Source organism: Bubalus bubalis, chromosome 10 (genome assembly GCF_019923935.1).
Source record: "Bubalus bubalis isolate 160015118507 breed Murrah chromosome 10, NDDB_SH_1, whole genome shotgun sequence".
Taxonomy (NCBI): domain Eukaryota; kingdom Metazoa; phylum Chordata; class Mammalia; order Artiodactyla; family Bovidae; genus Bubalus; species Bubalus bubalis.
The window spans coordinates 84,303,217-84,326,252 of NC_059166.1; the positions used below are offsets into that span (position 1 = coordinate 84,303,217).

The 23,036-nt window shown below is 40.8% G+C and overlaps 1 protein-coding gene across 2 annotated transcripts in view; it reads right to left on the reverse strand.

Annotated features, from left to right (window-relative positions):
• BCKDHB (branched chain keto acid dehydrogenase E1 subunit beta) overlaps positions 1-23,036 on the reverse strand; it is a 268,621-nt gene that overhangs the window by 245,236 nt on the left and 349 nt on the right. Inside the window, exons 2-3 of one of the 2 annotated variants that reach the window (XM_006053423.4) lie at positions 13,442-13,519; positions 10,615-10,683 (exon numbers count right to left, since the gene is read on the reverse strand). In XM_006053423.4, coding sequence (XP_006053485.3) covers positions 10,615-10,683; positions 13,442-13,519 — 147 coding nt within the window. The remainder of the gene's footprint in view (positions 1-10,614; positions 10,684-13,441; positions 13,520-23,036) is intronic. The other variant, XM_025294833.3, reaches the window with a different exon arrangement.

Below are 23,036 nucleotides of genomic sequence, written 5' to 3' on the forward strand. Positions count from 1 at the left end.
TAAAATGAAGCCTTATAATTCAAAAATTAGACTTGTGTCAAATGAGCAGCAATTCTGAAACCATGAAAAATGAAGTTAAAAAAAACTGCTGGTTGTAATGTGTAAAAATTAGGAAGTAAGCTGTCCCAACTAAAACAATTAAAAATACCAAGCACATCCTAATCCAGGAAATATGACATGCTGAAGAAAGAAGTTTGTGTTTTCCCCTCTGTTCAAAGTACCAGCCTCGGGGCTTCTCTGGTGGCCCAGTGGTTAAGACTGCACGGTTCCAATGTGGGGGCCTTGGGTTCAATCCCTGGTCAAGAGACTAAGAGCCCACATGCTTCGCAGCATGCCCAACAAGTAAAATTAAAAAAAAAAAAAGTACTAGTCTAGAAGAAGATTTTCATAAGACCTAGCACCAGATTTAGGAAGCTACGTAGCAACATTATCCCTGATAATAAATGGACAAATGAGATATGTCATACTTGACAGTGAAAATATAAAACAAGACTTTTTACTCTCTTTTAATCTAAGTTGTCCTTGATATACTTTCATTTTTCAAAAATTTTAATGATGATGTTTAAAAAGATAAATGAATCAAGTTTATCCTTTCTGACAATAATGACCTCTATTCCTATTTTTCCTGGTTTACTTTAGTCTAAGCCCATCTCCTAAGCCCCTGTTGGCGCTCACATCTGATCATTTTAAAAGCCTGCCATTGTCAAACAATGTTGAGAAAAACTGGCTTAAGGGCATTACACCTGATGCTGAAAATGTCAAAGAGAACACCTGCTGGCAGTTCTAACACTTATTGTTTAATCAACTAAGATAAAAAAGCATTAAAGCACCAGCTGCCACCTCAGAACAGCTTAATGCATTAAAAAATTTGTCCACAAGAGTCACAAAAAATGTCATTAAAAACTTTTTAATACCGATTACTGATGACTAGATGCTTCTGATCCCATGAACAATCCAAACCCTTAAGTTTTGTTTATTAAAATTCCTTATCAATTCCTTATATTTCTCATGCTTTTCTATATCAATGAGTTGCTCATTTATAAATAAAAACAAAAAACAATGTAGAACCAAGAGCTCAGAACTGAGCTCTGGCTCTGGTTCCCCCACTTGCCCCTGGGCAACTTGGTAACAGCATCTAACCTCTCAGAACTTCAGTCTCTGTATAATGTGAAGGACTGGATCAAGGTTTCTCAACCTCAGACACTGCCATTTGGGGTCAAATCATTCTTTGTTTAGACGGTTGCCTTCTGCCCCAAGAGATGATTATCAGCATTCCTGACCCTTACCCGCTGTGTACAGTGGCAATCCCCAGATGCGACAACCAAAAATGTCTCTCTAGATGTGGCCAAATGCTCCCAGAAGGGCAAAGCCACCCTAGCTGAGAATCCCTGAACTTGATATATACTCAATTTCCCTCCAGTTCTAATACCCCATAGCCTTCCCTGGTGGCTCAGTGGTAAGCAATCTGCCTGCAATGCAGGATACAAGAGTCCAATCCCTGGGTCGGGACGATCCCCTGGAGAAGGAAATGGCAACCCATTCCCAGTATTCTTGCCTGGGAAATCCCACGGACAGAGGAGCCTGGTGGGCCACCATCCGTGGGGTTGCAAAAGAGCCAGACATGACTTAGCGACTGAGCACATACACACACTAATACCCTACAAAATAGATTAAATATCTAAATCTCTTAAATGTTATTTGTTAACTCACTGGTCATCATAATGACTGTGATGATATTCAGGTTTGATCTTTAGAGAAGTTGAAATACAGTGACTGTACCAATCTAATATATTTTTCTTTAATGAAAATTTACAAAAGGACGTTAAAGAAATATGTAAAGGAAACTAATACAAGTAAAGTATATGCTAATAATACATTCATCCCATTTTTGAGGATAACTCCTTCAACTGGATAAAAAGAAAGGCATTTTGACATGTTCTTTAACTAATTCGTCTACATGTGTGCTTTTAGTAAACAAAGGGGCCTTATAATAGCAGGAGCAATGTGAAGTGCCTGACTTTTAGGAAGGAAGAAAAATACAACTACTAGCAATCCTTTTAAAATAGTTTTTTAACCATATTAGAAAAAAAAAGTTTACACCATCTTATGAATTCTTGCTTTTGCTCCAAATTCATGCAACAGGTAAGTTACCTTACAATCTAAATCTGGTATTCAATCTGTCCTGAAGTCTTAAATGTATATACTTCAATAGGGGAGTTAAGCCAGGTAGTCCATATTCCCAAAGAATTGTCATTGGTTTACCAAATTATTTTTTTCCCCAGCAAAATTAGTTTTAAGTGGCTGGAGGCCGAACTCCATCTCACAGACTCCGTTTCTTCAGTGGAACCTGATACGGGATCCAAGAGAATGGTCATCATTCGAGTAGCCCTCTCTTTGCAGGAGGAACATATAATGTAAGCTCACTTTTTCCTGCTGCAGATGCGAATTTCCTACTTCAGGTACAAGTATGAGACATGTCAAAAGACTCTGCCTGCAGCCTCCACATTTAAAACTTGTACTGGGAAGGGGGCTCTTTAAGAGAAAATTAAGAAATACATAACTACTCTCTATTAGAGCAGATAATCAACAAGGTATTGTATAGCACAGGAAGCTTTATCCAATATTCTGTAATACTAACATGGGGAAAGAATCTGAAAATTAAGGAATATATGTGTATGTATGACTGAGTCACTTTGCTGTACACCTGAAACTGATACAACATTGTAGATCAACAACACCCCAACAATATTAAAAACAGAGAGAGAATTAAGTGCCCAAAGCAAACCACAGTTCTAAGATGGCATAATTATTATACTCATAAAACCTCTTAATGCAAAAGAAATTAAAGCCTAAAGCAAATGTGTTCCTCTTTCTAAAAAAGATAAAAGAATACCTAAGCACATGCTCTCCTTTCACTTTACTGACGAGTATGCTGCAGCTCCAAGTCAATTTCCAAATATTGGCAGATGACAGAAGAAAACTCGCCTTCTCCCCATGCCTGTCCTAGTTTTCCTTCCCGAATTCAGTGTCTTAAAGCATTTGGTTATACAATTTCTCTGAAGTTTACATAAGAAAACAAGTGAGTGATTATATTCCTTTTCCCAAGCTGCTACAAGCCACAGTCGAGGTGGACAGAAATGAATAGTCATGGAAAAACATCAAATCCCATGAAAAGGCAGATGGTTAGGCCTGTAAACGGATTCGGCAAGTCCTCTGCTGTTCCTTCTCACCTCCGTGCATGCATGCTCGGTCACCCAGCTGTATCTGACTCTGAGACTCCACGGAGTGGAGCTCACCAGGCTCCTCTGTCCATGGGATTTCCCAGGCAAGGGTCCTGGGGTGGGTTGCCATTTCCTTCTCCAGAGGATCTTCCTGACCTAGGGATCCAACTGGCAATCAAGGAGTTATCTCACATAAAAAGGTATACCTGCCATGTGTTAATGAGGTTATGCTCTTCTATGTTCCAGTGTTTCCAAGCACTCTTTTTCTGTTCTGTCAAAGGACAAGGAAGCAGAAATGCAGATTGGTGATGCTAAACTCGCACTCATCTGGGTTATCTGGGGCACAAAACAGCTCTCTCTTGGGATTTCCCTGGTGGTTCCGGGGTTAAGACTCCGCCCTTCCAATGCAAGGGGCACAGACTCAGTCCTTGATAAAGGACATAAGATCCCACATGGCATGCCAAAAAAAAAATTTTTTTTAAGTTCTATCTCCCTTCGTTTGTTTTAATAGGATTACCCCTAATGAGCCAATTTCTTATTTTTAATATTAAGTAGTATTTAGCTTGACAATATTTATTATGTCAGTAACCCTCAATCCAAACTCTCTTCTGGTCGAATTTAAAACCCTCAGTAGGGATGGTCTCATTTCAAAGTGTAGGCTGCCACCTACTGGCCGATCCCTTCTCAACACCCAGCTCTCCCCAGAAAGTGAATCAATTCCCCACAAGAGGTTTTCCTGCTATGTCATTCAAAGCATTCAGTAACATCAACATAATCTTTGTCATTCTTTTCAATACAAAATCTTTAAACAACAATGATTTTCTGTATAGCACAGGGAACTATATTCAATATCTTGTAATAAACTATAATGGAAAAGAATCTTTAAAAATATATAGATTGGAATACATATAAATATGTATAACTGAACCACTTTGTTGTACACCTGAAACAAACACAATATTGTAAATCAATTATATTTCAATTAAAAATGTTTAATTAAATAATTATGAAATCTTTTAACTTAAAAAAAAAGAGACTACCAAGCCAAGCATGTTTCTGTATAGCTTAAAATTCCCAGCATATACTCAAAAGGGTAGAACAGTATTTTTAAAAGATGTGCTATTTCTTAAATATACAAAAAGTTCTGTTTGGATAGATTTCTCTTCCCCATTTCCTTTATTCTTCACTCCTGAAAACTGAAGCTCATTTCCTCTTAGAATGATGGTGATTTAATTGTTCATATTGATCTGGAATTATTCAAAATTCGAACTCATAGTCCTAAAGCTAGTGTAAAAATTCACAGCATCCGCTTACAGTAAAGGTAAGAATTAAATAGCTGTTAATTAGCTCAACTCCTCGTCATGTAAACATAAATCTGCCAGTGCCTTCTATGAGCAGTGGACTTTTTCAAGTGATAGCTAGTTTCTCCCTGGTTTGAGCTATTTTTAAGGAAAAATGGGACCAACTAAAATCATTAAAGGGAAATAAGGAAATCCCCTTTGTGAGGCAGCAGGCCCCTGTCTTGGTAAAAGAAGTGAAGGGTAACTACACTCAGTAACATTCACTCAATCAATACTGTCTGATAGTATTAGAATATATATTAGAAGCTAAGGATCCAAGATGACTTAAATGCCTACTGCCTTGGAGAAGTTGCCCAATGTAGAAATCTCTTGGGAAGACAATTACAACATGTAATTTTGCAATATGCAAAAGATGTAAGCATCTGGACAGTGATAAAGCAGTGACTGGATTAGCTCGGAGCGTCAGGAAGAACCCTTTTCTCTCTTCTTGGCAACAGTAGTTTCAGGCATACAGCCCAACAATTCATATATTCATATATAATGTATATACATGAAGAAGAATTTGAGAGTCTGAAGAAGAAAAAAATATGTATACATTTTTCCTTCTTCAGATTCTCTTCCCTTATGTTAATAGGTAATTACAAAACATTGAGTATAGTTCCCTGTGCTATACTGCAGGTCCTTGTTGGTTATCTATTTTATATATAGGAGTGTGTATATGTTAATCCCAAACTCCTAACTTAGCCTTCTCCCATCCTTTTCCCTTTGGTAACCGTAAGTTTGTTTTCTATGTCTGAGTCTCTTTCTGTTTTGGAAATGAGTTCATTTATATCTTTTTCTTTTTTTTAGATTCCACATATAAGTGATATCATGTGGTATTTATCTTTCTATCTGATTTATTTCACTTAGTATGATAGTCTCTAGGTCCATTCATGTTGCTACAAATGGCATTATTTCATTCTTTTTTTATGGCGAAGTTTCCATCATATGTATGTACTGAATCTTCCTTATCCATTCATCTGCTGATGGACATTTAGGTTGCTTCCACGTCTTGGCTACTGTAAACAGTGCTGCAATGAACATTGGGGTCCATGTGTCTTTTCAAATTATGGTATTCTCTGGATGTATGCCCAGAAGTGGGATTGCAGGGTCGTATGGCAACTTCATCTTTAGTTTTGCTTGCTTTTTCTTTCTTATTTTTGGCTGCACTGAGTGTTCATTGCTACACGCAGCCTTTCTCTAGTTGCAGCAAGCAGGCGCTACTCTCTGCTTGCAGTGCACAGCTTTTCATTGCAGTGACTTCTCTCATTGCAGGACACAGGCTGCAGGGCGCATGAGCTTCAGGAGTTATGGCACCCAGGCTTTCTCTCTAGTTGTACCGTGAGCACAGGCTCTAGAGCACAGGCTCAGTAGCTGCAGCCCACAGGCTTGGCTGCCCCATGGCATTTGGGATCTTAGTTCCCAGACCAGGAATCGAATCCATGTTCCCTGCATTGGCAGGCAGATTCTTAACCACTGGATCACCGGGGAAATAGCAGTGATCAAAGTAAAAAATACTTTTTAGTTGTTTAAGGAAACTTCATATTCCCCATAGTAACTGTACCACTTTACATTCCCACCAATAGTGTAGGAGGGTTCCCTTTTCTCCCCACTCTCTCCAGCATTTATTATTCATAGACTTTTTGATGTTGGCCATTTTAACCATGTGAGGTGGGTGATATCTCAGTGTAGTTTTGATTTGCATTTCTCTAAGAATTAGTGACATTGAGCATATTTTCATGTACCGTTTGGCAGCTTGTATGTCTTCCTTGGAGAAATGTCTGTTGAAGTCTTTTGCCCACTTTTTGATTGGGTTGTTTTGTTTTAGGAAGAGCCTTAAAAAGAAGACCTATGAAGGTAAAAGAGGAGTTCCCCCAGGAAATTAAGTGGGGGGGGGGGATCCAAACCGCACGTGCAATAGAAGAGAGATGAAAAACACACAGGCTTAAGGGGAAATAATTCAGTTTTAATAAAGGAAATGAGGCCAGGTGAGTGGGAAGAGGGCAGATCTCAAAATCTCCTGCATATTCTGCCAAGAAATGCACATTTTAGGTTGATCACACTGACATCAGGTTGGGACAGGAAGGAGGGTGATTACTAAGAGAAGCAAGGCAACTAACTATCCAAGAAGAGACGATTCGGATCCAAAGTGAGCCTCCAGGGCGGTGAGGATGGAAAGGAGAGGCCACAGTAAAGACAAACTCTGAAGATAAAATCGGAGGACCTGATGAACTTGGCGAATGTGGAAGAGGGAAGAGACTAGGACCTCCTCAGTTTTCCGGCTTAAGTAACCAAGTGGACGATGGTATATTCGCTAAGAAATGTAGGAGGAGGCGTGGAGTTTCTGGGAGAACATAATAAATTCAGCTGAGTTTGAAAACATGAGCTTGGAAGTGCTGAGGCTGAAGTGATGGGAACAGCAAGGTGAAGACTGCAGTGGGGTGAGGGGCAGTACACACAGAGGTGGCGCTCAGGCCCGAGGTCTGGACTGGAGATGGAAATTCGGAAGAAGCTTGGAAGTCGCCAAGCCTTCCTCACAGGAAGTAAAAAGCAGAACACGCTGTAAAATCAACAACTTTTCTTGGACCCGCTAGAGAAGCAAGGACACAGAGCAAACGGCTGTCCCCAAGAATGGAGAGGCAGACCAGTGAATACAGGGACTCTCGACTGTGCAAAGCAGAGACCAGAAGCAGGGTGGGAAACCTGGGCTGTAGCTGAGAACTGTTGGAGCCTCCGTGAGGACAAGTCTGAGAGCTAAAAACTCAGAAGACCCAGTCATAGGGTCCCTTCAGGAGCTCGATCAGGTTTCCACAGTAAATGTCAGAGAAAATCTCCTCTTGCCTCCAGCAGGCGAAGTAAACAAGGAACCATTCTGAACCACTCCCATTTCAAGTAAAACCCGCTAGTTAAGCAGAGCCCAAACGCCTGTGTAGCATCAGAACCCAGCTGACCTCAAGGCAGGAAAAGACCCAACTCCAGCTCTCTCTAGCCACCCAGTTCTACCAGAGGTAGACAGAAAAAGCTAAGAAACATTTGGGAAGTTCATGGTCCAAGGGCACAGGCTCACTTAAAAGACAAACTGAATCAGAGGATTACAGAACACTGTCCCCTACCCCACAAACACCTCACCACCTCATTCCTAAAGGCCTATTTACAGCTGTTCCTTTTACCCAATGCATCACGTCTGGCTAACAAGGAAAGAATGACAAGGCACACCAAAAGGTAAAAAGCACAGTTTGAAGAGACAGTGCAAGTATCAGAACCAGATGTGGCAAGGATGCTAGAATTATCAGACTGGGGATTTAAAATAACTATGATTAATATGCTAGGCTTCCCTGGTGGCTCAGCAATAAAGAATCCGCCTGCAATGCAGGAGATACAGGAGACGCCAGTTCAATCCCTGGGTCTGGAAAATCCCCTGGAGAAGGAAATGGCAACCCACTCCAGTATTCTTGCCTGAAGAATACTATGGACAGAAAAACCTGGAAGGCCATAGTCCATAGGGTTGCAAAGAGTCACAACTGAGCGACTGAGCAGGCACGCATGCACACACACGTGATTAATATGCTAAGGTCTCTACTGGACAAAACAGACAGCAAGCAACAACAGATGTGCAATGTAAACAGAGTTAAAAATCCTAAGGAAAAAAAAAAGTCTAATTCTACACTTTAAATATTAGTTAATATATATAAATATATTCAAATATGTCCTTGAAGTGTATATAATATCAAGATATGTATAGTGATTTTCTTAAGTTTCTCTCTGCTGGTTTGGGCAATTTTTATTTTCTTCTTTATGCTTTTCTACATCTTCCAAATTTTCCACAATGCATATGCACTTAGAAATCAAATGCATAAAGGCTTCTAATTTTTTTTTTTTTTTGGCTGCACTGGGTCTTCTTTGCAGGGTGAGGGCTTCCTCTAGTTGCAGGACACAGGTTTCCCCTGGTGCAGAGCATGGGCTCTAGAGCCTGCAGGCTTCAGCGGTCGCAGTGTGTAGGGCTTAGCTGCCCCCACAGCATGTGGACTCTTAGTTCCCCCAACCAGGGATGGAACACACATCCTCTGATTGGGAGGCAAATTTCCAACCACTGGACCAGCGGGGAAGTCCCTTTGATTTCTTTTTGAAGATCTAAAGTCTCTAGCAGTCAGAATTATCTGGGGCTAACTGAGATAGTTTGAGATGGAACCAACAATCTAGACTCGATTAAAATAGACAGCGAGGAGAAAGCACAGAGGGACAGGACCCAAACCAAACTGCTGTAAAGGGAAGGGGAAAGAACAACCTGAGAGCTCCTGACATGTGGGATGGAACACTTGATTTCCTGGATTCAGCTAGGGTTTCCTGGATGTAAGTATAACGTCAGAGGAAGAGGGGAACAAGAAGGAACAACTGGGAGGAAAAAAAAAATCTTAAAGCCCCTCACTCCTTTTTCCACCCACATGAGCTTTACAGGGCAGTGGTAAAGGCCAGAAGGAAGGCAAGTGTCAACTCCTACCCAAACTCAACTGCTTTGATTTCCAGATTAGATAAGACTGAGGAAACAAACGAAAGGTCAAAGCGCCTCCAAGGAAGGCAGCGCAACAGCAAGGCATTGGAACACATGCCTTACAGAGCAAATCTGCTGTGAGGATGTTGGAGTGGGCCAGTATGCCTCCTCTGATGGCTTTAAGTCTGAGCTGAATGAAGTAAGTGACAGCATTGGGCAGAAACTGATCACATGCCAAGCAGAAGATACTGACCGGCGGGGATGAAACGTGGAAGGATGCTGCGATGCTTAATGACAGGCATCCAGCTGGCTAGGTAATATGGCCCGGCTGTCAGATACCAGTCTAGATACTCTGGCAAGATATTTTTAGACGTGATTAACATCTAAGTAAACCAGATTATCCTTTTTAATGTGGATGGGCTTCATCCAATCACTTGAAGGCCTTAAAGGGAAAGACTAAGGTTTCCCAAACCAGAAGAAATTTGTCCTGAAGACTGCTTGGTTTTCTAGTCTGCTGGCTTGCCCTACAGATTTCTGAGTTGTGAGCCCCACAATGGTGTGAGCCAATTCCTTAAAATATAAATCTCTGATTCTCGCTCTCTCAATATAGATCTATGTATTGTGCTAAGCCGCCTCAGTCCTGTCTGACTCTTTGCAACCCTATGGACTGTAACCCGTGACTCTTCTGTCCATGGGATTCTCCAGGCAAAAATACTGGAATGGGTTACCATTTCCTCCTCCAGGGCATCTTCCCAACCCAGGGATCAAACCTGTGTCTCTCATGTCTCCTGCATTGGCAGGCAGGTTCTTTACCACTAGCACCATCTGGGAAGTATGTACAGGTATAAACATAGATATAGATGGGGCGTCCCCAGAGGCTCAGAGGCAAAAAAAAAAAAAAAAAAAAAATCCACCTGCATTGCAGAAGATACAGAGATCTCTGAGTCCTGAAGGTCTCCTGGAGGAAGGCATGGAAATCCACTCCAATATTCTTGCTCAGAAAATCCCATGGACAGAGGAGTCTGGCAGGCTAAGGTCCATGGGGTCACAGAGTTGGACATGACTGAAGCGACTGAGCACATATAGATATAAAAATATATACATATACAGGTATATTTTATACACACACATCTACTCACATATAGGTATATCCTAATGGTTCGATTTCTCTGGAGAATCCTAATACAGATAATAAAAGATGAAATCTATTAGCAGTGACCAATAGGGTAGAACTTTAAATGGGATTGAAACTGGCAAACGTAGGGCAGCAATAAGAGGTTAAAGATTCCCAGATGTATGAATGACATGACAAACAATACATTTAATGAAGAATACTTTGGAATCTATAACACATAGAATATGAACTAGACCAGAGGGAAGCTATAGTTAGAACACATTTAGTGAAACCTAGGCCAAAGGAGTCTGGAGGTGGCTGCGGAAACAAAAGGAATCTGATGATGCAATAAGGACATGGCAAACATTTTAAGTACAAAGGCATACTTTGTACTGCCAAGATGTGTAAACTCTACAGGAATACTGTTCATATATAAAGATACTAACTTACCATACTTGTCTCGCAAGCCAACAGTACATCTAAAGACTCCACCAAAGGCAACGTCTTCACCAAATATTACTGAAAAACAATAAAGAATATGTTGTATCTAATCATTCCTAAATGACTCTAACAATAAGTAATGTAAATGTCTACATACGAGATTAGAAAACAGAAATGGATCCCAAGATCTAAATCAAGGTTTCCCAATTTCGACCTTAGTGACACTTTGGACTGGATAATCCTTCTGTCATAGTGGCAGTCCTGTGCATTGTAGGCACAGAGCAACACGCCTGGTCTCCATGCAGTGGGTGGGCTGTTCACTGCACAGAACAGTAACAGCCGACAGGGTCTCCAGACAGTGTGAAGTACACGGGGAGGATCCTCCGCTGTGAAAGACACACTAATCTGGAACCTCATCTTGTTTCACACATGAAGGAAAAGAGGCCAGAAAAGTAGTCAAGTAACTTAACAAGCCAGAAAGCAAGAGGCAGAACTGTGACTCACATTCTAGGCTTATATGTCCCTTGGGCAGTGGCTTTTGAGGGGTGTTTCTGTTGGCTTGGGCGGGGAGTGGGGGGAGGTTAATGATTCCCCCTCCCTTTTTTAAAGAATCCTGTGGATCATTTTTTAAGGCTTTAATTGAATTTGTTACAATATTGCTTCTGTTTTTATGTTTTTGGTTCTTCTGTTGCAAGGCATATGGGATCTTGGCTCTCCAATCCGGGATCTAACCTGCACCCCCTGCATCGAAAGGCGAAGTCTTAACCACTGGACCACCAAGGAAGTCCCCTGATTTTCTTTTTTTTTTTCTAATATACCATATACAATGAGAGTTAGCAATTTGAAGAAGCTGAAGGAACAGCATTTCAAGCTGAGAGAATAGTGACAAGTAGGAAAGTGGAGAAGGCAATGGCAACCCACTCCAGTACTCTTGCCTGGAAAATCCTATGGATGGAGGAGCCTGGTAGGCTGCAGTCCATGGGGTCGCTAAGAGTTGGATACGACAGAGTGACTTCACTTTCACTTTTCACTTTCATGCATTGGAGAAGGAAATGGCAACCCACTCCAGCGTTCTAGCCTGGAGAATCCCGGGGACAGGGGAGCCTGGTGGGCTGCTGTCTATGGGGTCGCACAGAGTCGGACACGACTGAAGTGACTTAGCAGCAGCAGGAAAGTGACATAGACTGCAAGTATAATGGAATGTAAAAAGCAAGGCAAAGAATAGTTCTGGTGAAAACTCAGGGGTGCTACGTAGGCAAGCCAAATTAAACTGAATAAGGGGATGGTCATAAAGCTGAATTCTAGTCCCATTAATGCACCTCACCAGCTTCAAAGACCTCAAGAAAATAACTCACCCTTATCTACGTGACTATATCAGTCATTCTCTTTCAAAACAAAGCAAGTCCAGCTCTCACTTCTCCTAAAAACTAACCTGCTTTCCACTTGACCTTAAAAACAGAGATTCTCAAGGGGAAACCCAAGGTATACTAAATATACATATAAAGCCAAGTCAATCTAATTTAGAAAACACACAGCAGTACAACTCTTTTTATATCAATAATTTAATAAGATAAGGTACTTATAAAGTTAATTATTAATATTATTTTCCAAAAAAAAATCTTACAAGTTGAATGATAATGTATCCCAAAGGAAAGCACAGAACTAAACTTTCATTTTATATCAATAAATAGATAGCTGAACAAAGTGTTATTTTCCATTTTTTCTATATGCTAGAGAAACAGCAGCACATATTTTAAAAGGTATTATGTTAATGTATTATCAGGACCACACATACCATGGAAAAAAATTAATTTAATAATGTCAGTGTCAGATATACATGAGAACTAATTCATAATAAGAGGATAAAAATGTGTTTAATATCATAATTTGATTATTTAGCCTTAAGCATTTGTTCAGGTCTTGTAAAAATTTCAAGGAAGCAACCTAGATGTCCATCAGCAGATGAATGGATAAGAAAGCTGTGGTACATAGACACAATGGGGTATTACTCAGCCATTAAAAAGAATACATTTGAATCAGTTCTAATGAGGTGGATGAAACTGGAGCCTATTACACAGAGTCAAGTAAGCCAGAAAGAAAAACACCAATACGGTATACTCACGCATATATATGGAATTTAGAAAGATGGTAACGACAACCCTGTATATGAGATAGCAAAAGAGACACGCATGTATAGAACAGTCTTTTGGACTGTGTGGGAGAGGGAGGCGAGAGGATGATTTGGGAGAATGGCATTAAAACATGTATAATATCATATAAAAAATGAATCGTCAGTCCAGGTTCAATGCAGGATACAGGATGCTTGGGGCTGGTGCACTGGGATGACCCAGAGGGATGGTATGGGGAGGGAGGTGGGAGGGGGATTCAGGATGGAGAGCACGTGTACACCCGTGGCAGATGCATGTTGATGTATGGCAAAACCAATACAATATTGTAAAGTAAAAAAAATAAATAAATAATAATAATAAAATTAAAAAAAAAATTTCAAGTAGATATAATGCTATCCATTGAGCTCCAGACAAGTATTTCCAGCAAATCTTCAATTCTGAATTAACACAACTACCATAGTCAAGCAGAGCTTCCCTGGTGGCTCAGCAGTAACAAATCTGCCTACCAATCCAGAAGACAAGGGTTCGATCCCTGGGTCAGAAAGATCCCCTGGAGAAAGAAACGGCAACCCACGCCAGTATTCTTGACTGGGAAATCCCATGGACAGGGGAGTCTGGTGGGCTACAGCCCATAGAGTTGCAAAACAGTTGGACATGACTTTGCAACTAAACAACAACAACCACAGTCAAGCAGCAAGGAAGTTTACCTGCCGTAGGATCTTTGGCCAATGAGTTATCTAAGGCACTTGTTACTGCCTGGAAGAGATTCATTTTCTGAGTCTGCCCTGTGAAAATTTAAAAAAAAAAGAAAAAATCATGTATTATAACATACATAAAAAATAATCAGTTTTTTAACAGTCAATTAAACTTTGATTAAAGCCAAGGTAGAAAGGAAAGCATGGAATATATTACGCAAATTTACTGGATTATTTACCATGGTAAGGTCTCTGTGGAAGATATAAAAGCAATACAACTTTAAGATGCTTGTTGAGGAGCCAAAACTGAAACATATCAAACAATTTAAAAACAACTACTAAAAAAAAAAAGGAAGAAAGAATACAATGAAGTTGAACAAATATGTGTCCACATAAATAAAAGCTAAGGAAAGTCAGTAAAGAGAAGCAAGCAGAGTGGGAGGGGTCTGGGAAGATGCCCTGGATGGGTTGTAGGAACATAGGTCATAACAAATACACATGACCAATGGCATGTGTTAAATGTGCCAATAAGAGCAAATAGCCATGGACCATAAACAATGAGAAAGGCTAAAAGAACTTCAGCGCCCAGAACTGTTTGGATAACTCTACAATCCCATGCCTTGGTCCTTCCTATTATCTTATTGCTCAAGTAGAATCTCTGTCAGCCAATCTCTATCTCCCTAAATGGGCTGTTAAGACGATTAAATGGAACAATAAATGCACAGAACAGTGAAGAGTGCGTGACCAGTGAGCACTGAATAAATATTAGCTAACTCTTGTTAGACTCTGGACGGTGTCTGTGTGCTTCATCTTGACCTTGGCCACTATTCTGAATGGTATGAAGCTTTATTTGATAAAGTTCCAAATGTCAGAATTCAGAAATAATCATGATTTTAGGGCTTTGATTTAAGCCTCAGTGCTGCCCAGTGCCCATGGTCTTCCTAGAAATTTAGGGTCAAATCATCTGTGAAAACACAACTCAGAGCAAAAAAAAAGTTCCTTTCTGCCCATGTCTTCTCTGATGCTCAAGCTCTATCTTCGTAGCTCAGCTGATAAAGAATCTGCCTGCAATGAAGGAGACCCGGGTTCAATTCCTGGGTCAGGAAGATCCCCTGGAGAAGGAAATGGCAATCCACCCCAGTATTCTTGCCTGGAGAATCCCCATGGAAAGAGGAAGGAGCCTGGCAGGCTACAGTCCATGGGGTTGCAAGAGTTGGACACGACTTAGCGACTAAACCACCACTGTCTTCATGTCAGCGCCTGATCCATGCACCTTAATCCATAGCCATGCAGTTACCAAATTCCAATGCCTGCTGCTTATTCCCCAACCACTGGCCCACCTAAGTTCTGTGAACTGCAGCTGCCTGTGAGTCCCCAAAGCCAAGGTCTAATTCCCAGGCTGGATCACAACAGCAACTGCTGTTGCCTTCAACCTGCAGCCATGAGACCCTGGTCACCTGTCCTTTTCCTGGAGACCTATCCCCACAACAGCCTGGCTCCACAGCAGGCTCTGACTCAGGACACCTCCAATTTGCCATCTTCCATTGACACCCAGCCTTCTGATTCTCTGTCCAGCTCTGGACTCACACATCTCTCTGATCCCTTCCACACTGCTGAATGACAGTCTGTATCATCACCGACTCAATGCACACAGGTTTGAGCAACCTCCAAGAGACAGTGAAGGACAGGGAAGCCTGGTGTGCTTCAGTCCATGGGGTCACGAAGAGTCGGACACAACTCAGCGACTGAACAACAAATACTCGATCAGATCTGCCCTGCTGCCTTCTGAGCCCATCATAAAGACTGTTTCTACTCATATTTCTGGTGTGGAGAATAGGAATTTATTCAAGAAATTGTTGTCATATCACCATCACACTCCATGTCCATAATTACCTCACAAGTTATTTTTCTTCAGGCTAAGAATAAATCATTTAATAGGTACTTTGCTTAAATCCTTTTCTCCATTCTAGAAAAATTCTTGGAAGATTTGACTGATGCTGGGTATCAGATGACGATGGTTTAGGGTAAACTGTTTTCTCAACCACCATGACATTCCCACTCCTTCTCCTCTTTCAAACATTTCCTAAAGTAAAATTTTTATCTATGAAAATCTATGAGAATTTTCACAGCTAAGACCATAGGGAGAATGAAAACGCCTAAACAACTATGCTAGTATTTATTTCAAGTCTGCTGATCATTTGAATTAATACTGAATGCCCCTAAGATATCTCATTGAACTGCAGCTTGGCAAGTTTCCAAGGGTGAATCTGGACAGTATTGCTTGATAACCACAAAGAATTTGCTCATCTTATATGAAAACAATTTACAGGTAAGGGTATTTAAAGGTTATATTTCCATATGAACACATAATCTTTCACTCCTGAATACTTAGTTTTCTGAACAGAATCAGAATTTTGGGGTTTTAGATTAACTACTCTTCTACTGGACGGTTTTAAAAGCTTTAAATGACAATTTTTAATAGAGAAATATTTACTTTTGATTCTTTTTAAATATGCAGTATGATTTATGGATGAGTCAGGAAGAAATCACAAGTTATTCAGAGGTAATATCATTTAAATATTTATTTTCCTCAGAATTACTTATTTTCCTGGAGGTGACAGCAAAAACTATTGATAAAGTATGCCTAATCTTCCCTCCTGATAAGATAAGCATACATTGAGCATATCTAATCAGAGCTGTGCCCCTGGAAAGACTTTAAAAAAAAAAAAAAGAAAGAAAAGAAAAGGGTTTCTGAACACCACTACAAAATTATTAAATCCAGTTGTCAAATCACACAATTACCAGTATCATTAACTGGCTGCAAAATTTCAAAGATGGACTGATGACTCTTCTTTCCTAAGATAAAAAGTTATAACAAAACAAACTTAAATATACACAGCAGTGCAATTTCCCAAGCCAAAGATGAAAGCTAAAGGGTATCCTCTGGTAAAACAGTGTCTTATGGTTAGATCAGAGCTGCTTCCTTTGTGGCTCAGCTGGTAAAGAATCCCCCTGTAATGTGGGAGACCTGTGTTCGATTCCTGGGTTGGGAAGATCCCCTGGAGAAGGGAAAGGCTACCCACTCCAGTATTCTGGCCTGGAGAATTCCATGGACTGTATAGTCCATGGGGTCACAGAGTTGGATACGACTGAGTGACTTTCACTCCCTCACTCAGAGCTGCTTACTCAAAACTGTCTGAAGTAGAACATCATGAAAAACAGGTCATCATCTGGCCAAGAGGCAAAAGAAAAGATGATCAGTTTCGCTAATTATTAGAGAAATGCACGTCAAAATTACAATGAGATATTACCTCACACTGGTCAGAATGGCCATCATTAAAACATCTACAAATAAATGCTGGAGAGGGTGTGCAGAAAAGGAACCCCCCGCCCCAACACTGATGGTGGGGATGTAACCCACACTGGAAAACAGTATCAAGTCCCTTAAAAAACTAAAATTAGAGCTACCATATGATCCTACAATCCCATTCCTTGGCATATATCCAAAGAAAACTCTAATTCAAAAAGATACTTGCAATCCAGTGTTCACTGCAGCACTATTTACAATAGCCAAGACCTGGAAGCAATCTAAATGTCCACCAACAGACAAATGGATAAAGAAGATACAGTACATATACACAATGGACTAGTACTCATCCATAAAAAAGGAATGAAATAATGCTGTTTTCAGAAACATGGATCAACCTAGAGATTATAATAATATAATACTAAGTGAATTAAGTCAGAGTTCAAAGCTCAGTCGTGTCCGACTCTTTGTAACCCCATGAATTGTAGCCCGCCAGGCTCCTCTGTCCATGGGATTTTCCAGGCAAGAATACTGGAGTGGGTTGCCATTTCTTTCTACAGGGGATCTTCCTGACCCAGGGATCGAACCTGATTCTCCCTCACTGCAGGAAGAATCTTTTATCATCTGAGCCATCAGGAAAGCCCAATTAAGTCAGAAAAAAAAAAAAGACAAATATCATGCTATCAGTTATATGTGGAATCTAAAATATGCTACAAATGAACTTGTTTACAAAATAGAAACAGACTCACAGACATAGAAAACAAAACTTATGGTTACCAAAGATGGAGGAGGCAATAAATCAGGAGTCTGAGATTAGCAGATTGAACTACTATATATAAAATAGACTGTATAGCACAGGGAACTATATTCAATATTCTGAATTAAACCAGACCGGAAAGGAATAAAAAATATTTTAATTTTAAATAAAAAATAAGCCAGGTCATTATCATTGCTGCAAAAATAAAGTGGCATGCTGGCAGGATGTAAGGGACATAATAGAACATAAACTCCAAGAGGGCAGGGGTTCTTAGTGCCTTTGATCATAGCAATGTGCTTAGACCTTTCAACAGTATCTGACATGCAACAAGTGCTCAGTAAGTATCTGCTGAGTGAATGGCTGAGCAAATAAACCTATGAGGCTGTTTCTTAAAAATTAAAAAATACACAGAGCAAATTGTTCATCAACCACTTAAAAACAGAGGAATGGAGCAGGGAAAAAAATTCTACCAATGTCACACGTCAAAGACAATTCCGGGCAAAGGGGAGTGAGGGAAGGTGATGCTGCAGTACCAGTCTGATGAGCAGCACTCAGTTATTCTGAGCAACTATTCCCTTTGCAGCATGGAAGGGAACATAGACAATCCACAGAGCTAAAGCACCTGAGACCATGGTATGCCAGCCACTCCCTGTGTGACTCTGGGAAGGCTACTTTACTGATATTCAGCTTCCTTTGCTACAAAACACGGCTAATACTATCTAATACGTAGGACAACTGTGATAATTCAGTGAGATAACTACTATCAAATGTCCAATATTTATGGACCGTCTACTCTGCACTGGTTAACCTTCCCTCCCCCACTCAATAAGATAATCCCTGCAATTACTGGTGCCTGGCACCTCCATTTACTTTTCCAAACTTATTTCCTACCCCTTCGCATTTTCCTCCAAATAAACTCACTAATTCCTGTTCCTCATATAAACTTTATGCTTTCTAACCTCTTGTTATTTATATTGTTCCCAACACTAAAAGTTCTAATACAGTAAGTCCCCTACATGTGAACCTTCAAGTTGTGAACTTTCAAAGATGTGAACATATTATAAACCTATTACAGTACAGTACTATATAGTAGACTGAGTTAGTTGGGTACCTAGGCTAACTTTGTTGGACTTACCAACAAACTGAACTTTGCACATGCTCTCAGAACAGAACTCATTGGTACTTTGGGGACTTACTGTACTTGAAAGAACACCCTCATCCCCACAATACAAGGACTCTTCCTTCTACACTTGACCTTTGAGAGCTGCCTACCATCCCCTACTCAGAACATCCCAACCACGGTGGCTTTCTCAGGTCCTACAGCACAAACTCACCCCACCCCAGAGACTTCACCCTTGCTTGCCTTTGTTTCTTCCTGGAAAACAAACTTAGCCTCTGGTCCTTGCAGAAGTGATTCCTTTACCTTTCTTTACAGTACAGTTTAAATGTCACCTCCTCAGAGTCCACTGTGACCACCACTCTATTTAGGGAGGCCCTTTCATGTGTCAAAATAATCAAAAGAATAAAAATTATTTGCAGCACAAATGAAAGTCAGAGAGATAACAATATATTAAGGCAGAGAGAGAATAAATATATTCATTAGTATCTTAACCACACAAAACATTAGTACAACATTTGTATAGGAGGCTTTGGAGTCAGACACATCTGGGTTCAAATTCTTGTTCTGCTACTTAGCAGACTTGGGCGAGCCACCAACATCTCTAAGCCTCAATTTTCTCATCTGTGAAATGAGCATAATGCTCTTTTTCTCATCTGTGAAATGAGCATAATGCTCTTTAACTCAACAGGGTTACTGGGAGGATTGTAGACTGATGTCTACACCACCACCTGGAATAGAGCAGATGCTCAAAAATGGTAGGTAGCATTAGTACTGACAGAAAAAAGTACACCGTGTACAAACTTTTAAAGTACACAGAAACAAGGAACATTCAATTCCCACAAGTGTAAAGAAATCTAGCAAACAAATATATGGGAACATATTCAACAGTAATGAAATAAATGCATATCAAAACAAAGTGCAGTTAGCACAAAATACCCCAAAGTACCCCATAGTAAGTGAGTGAGTGTGTGTGTGTGTGTGTGTGTGTGTGTGTGCACACGTGAGTGCATGAGCACACACAATTCCAAAGTGTGGGTCTTTTAACATATCATCGAGCAAGTCTCCAACCAGGTGTCAACTCAATTCTGATATGATCTCCCATAATGTCAGATCCTACGGGTTAAGGGCTCAATCCTACAAGACTGCCCCTCCGCCAATTCAGGTGCCAACCCCACGGGCAGGTTGTCACCTGTGCTTCTGACCAATGGACATAAGAGCAGAGGCTCCCACAACTCCTCCTTGGGTTCAATTGATTTGCTAGAGCATCTCACAGAACTCAGAAACATTTTACTTACTAGATCACCAGTTTATTATAAAATACATATAACTCAGGAACAGCCAGATGGAAGAGCTGCAAACAGCAAGGTGTGTGGAAAGATGTGAGATGTTCTCTGAGAGCATCACTCCTTTGGAAGCTCTCAGAACCTGTCCTTTGGGGTTTCAAGGAGGCTTCACTAGATTGGCATGGCTGATTAAATCACTGGCCATTGGCTATCCACTGACCTGGAGGTCCCCCTACCCTTTTCAGAGGTGAGCAGGGTGGGACTGAAAGTTCCAACTCGCTAAGCACATCTGGTGATAATCCTCATCCTTGGGTAACTTTGTGTGCTGTATGCTAAGTCACTTCAGTCGTGTCCAACACTTTGCAACACCATGGACAGAAGCCCACCAGGCTCCTCTGTCCATGGGATTCTCCAGGCAAGAGCACTGGAGTGGGCTGCCATTCCTCTTCCAGGGGATCTTCTTGACCAAGGGATCAAACCCATATCTCTTGCATTGGCAGGTAGGTTCTTTACCACTAGCATACCTGGGAAGCCCCTTAGGTAACCTTAGGGCTTACCAAACAGTAATACAACTAAAGACATTTTTATTGCTATCATCGTGAGAATTTTCAAGGGTTCTGTTCCAGGAACAGAACAAACACCAGATATGTATTTCCTACCACAAGTCACAGGATCACAGCACACCTGTGATTTTAGCATGATATCCAGTACTCACACTCATACTGCAAATATGAGTATCAACTGGTAATTTGAACTATGCATTAAAAATCCAATGACATGGTCATATCTTCAAGTAGGAAATCTCACCCCTGGATTTATTCTTTAGCCTAAAGAAATAATCTCAGATACATAAAAGATACAAGAAATGTTTCCATCTGCATTATTTATAACACAAAAACTGTAACAACAAAAGTATAAGGGTATAAGTTTCCATTTATTTTCTGAGTGATTGCTTCTTAGCAGTCAGAGACTGTGTTAAGTACATTACACACATTATCCTTATTTGGTCCTCATAAAAACCTCCCAAAGTAAATATTAAGTCCTCATAAACTGAGGCTTACAGAGGATTAAGTGATAAGTTTATTAAAGTTATAGGTAAGGATAAAGATGGAACTTAGGCCAATCTGATTCTAGAGCCAAGATATTAACCACTGACCTATATAGTGTTTCTGTTCAACAGAACAGGGTTTTTTTTTTGGTTGGGTTTTTTTTTGGAGGGGGGGGGGGGGCGGGGGGGTGGTTATGTCACACAGCTTGCAGGATCTTAGTCCCTCAACCAGGGATTGGACCCAGGACCTCCACTGTGAAAGCATGGAGTCCTAACCACTGGACCGCCAGGGAATTCCCAAAACATTTTTCTAAAGAAAGCTATAAAAAAACTATATAACAATATGGGGAAATGCTTCTGATTAAATAATGCAAATTGTATTTATATTAAAACTACAATTATGGGAAATTTTTATTCCATTCATTTTAGTGTGCTCACTCAGTTGTATTCAACTCTTTATGACTCTATGGACTGTAGCCCACTAGGCTCCTGTGTCCATGGGATTATCCCAGCAAGTATACTGGAGTGGGTTGCTATTTCCTCTTCCAGGGGATCTTCCCAACCCAGGAATCCAACCCATGTCTCCTGCATTGGCAGGCAGATTCTTTACCACTGAGCCATCTGGAAAGCCCCATTTTATCAGTGGAATTCTTTAATTCCACTAAATTGGAATGAAATCCCTAAAAGATACATCCAGAAATATTAGCAATATTTACAGTAGTGGGTGTTGAGATTATCTTTTTTGTTTTTTCTATTATTCAAATTATCTGTAATATTCTTTCATTATTTTTATAATAAGAACAAGCATTTTATTATCATTTTACTCAAGCTTCAGTAATTTCATAATTATGGAAGGAGGTTAAGAAGACCTGCGCTGTTTCTCAAGTATTGGGCTAGTTTCTTTGAAGACAGAATTCAAGGTTCATATTGTTGGTGAGAAAAAATTGTGCTCACCTTTATGGTGTCTACTATTTCACAAAACCAGAACACCTCTTAGTAAATAGTTTCCACATGAAGTTTAGCACATTGTTTAGAATGGAAGCTCTGGAATCTGAATAATTAGATTCCAACGCTGTGTGCATGCTAAGTTGCTTCAGTGGTCTCCCACTCTGCGGCACTATACCACTAACTTCTCTGTGTAATCCAGGACAAAGTATTTCAAGATCTCAGCTACCCAACTGAAAAACTGAGGGGGAAAAAAAAAGATTACCTACCTCTTAAGATTGTCCTAAGCATCAAATAAGAGAATGAATGTAAATTTCTCTGTCCAGGGCCTGCCTGTGGTTAGCGCTCAATAAATATTTATTTTTATTACTCACAAGTAAATACTGACACACTTCCCCAAAAGTCGGCTCTAGCATGTGAGAAGTGATTAGCCAGCCAAGGAAAAGTTAACTGTTTTCCTACTGTTCCCAACGTTGCGATGATAGGCACTGGATCTTTCGCAGGTTACAGAAAACTCAGCTACAACAGTCATGCAACTGCCATCAGGCCAGGTGTGAGAGATGCTCGATTCTTTGCCTCAGTTGGAAGTACTCGATGTCTTCCTCCGCCCATTACCCACACCGCTTACCCTTCCTTGGCTAAGTGGCAGCCTTGCCCAGCACAAGCTCAGTGCTAGGCCCAGATAGAAAGGAAGATGGTTGTTTTCGCATCTCTAGGAAGAAGCTGTTCTGTGACCTTGGGAAAACCAATTCAGTTACTTTAGTCCCTCTGTTTTCTCTACTAAAGGAAACAAAAACAAAAAAGGGAGGGGGATTGCTTTTTTCTTTAAACATACCTCTCTGCCTGTAGTTTGTGGCCCCTCCGTGGGCAAGCTGGGACAACTCTGGGGTGGGGGGGGGGGGGGGGGGGGGGTGCGGACTTGGAAAAGCAAGGATAAGAGAGCGGAGAAAAGGAGGCGTTCCCAAGCACGCCCCTCCACTCTCCGGCCCTAGCACACCCCGCGCGCCCTCTCACCCATCTCGAGTGAGATGCCTCTCGAAAGCACGAACATGGAACTAAGGAGGAAATCACAGACACACAGGTAGCGGATTCTCGAGAGCAGGGCGGGAACTCTGCTGGGATGCAAGGAGGTCAGCCTGCCGGCCCC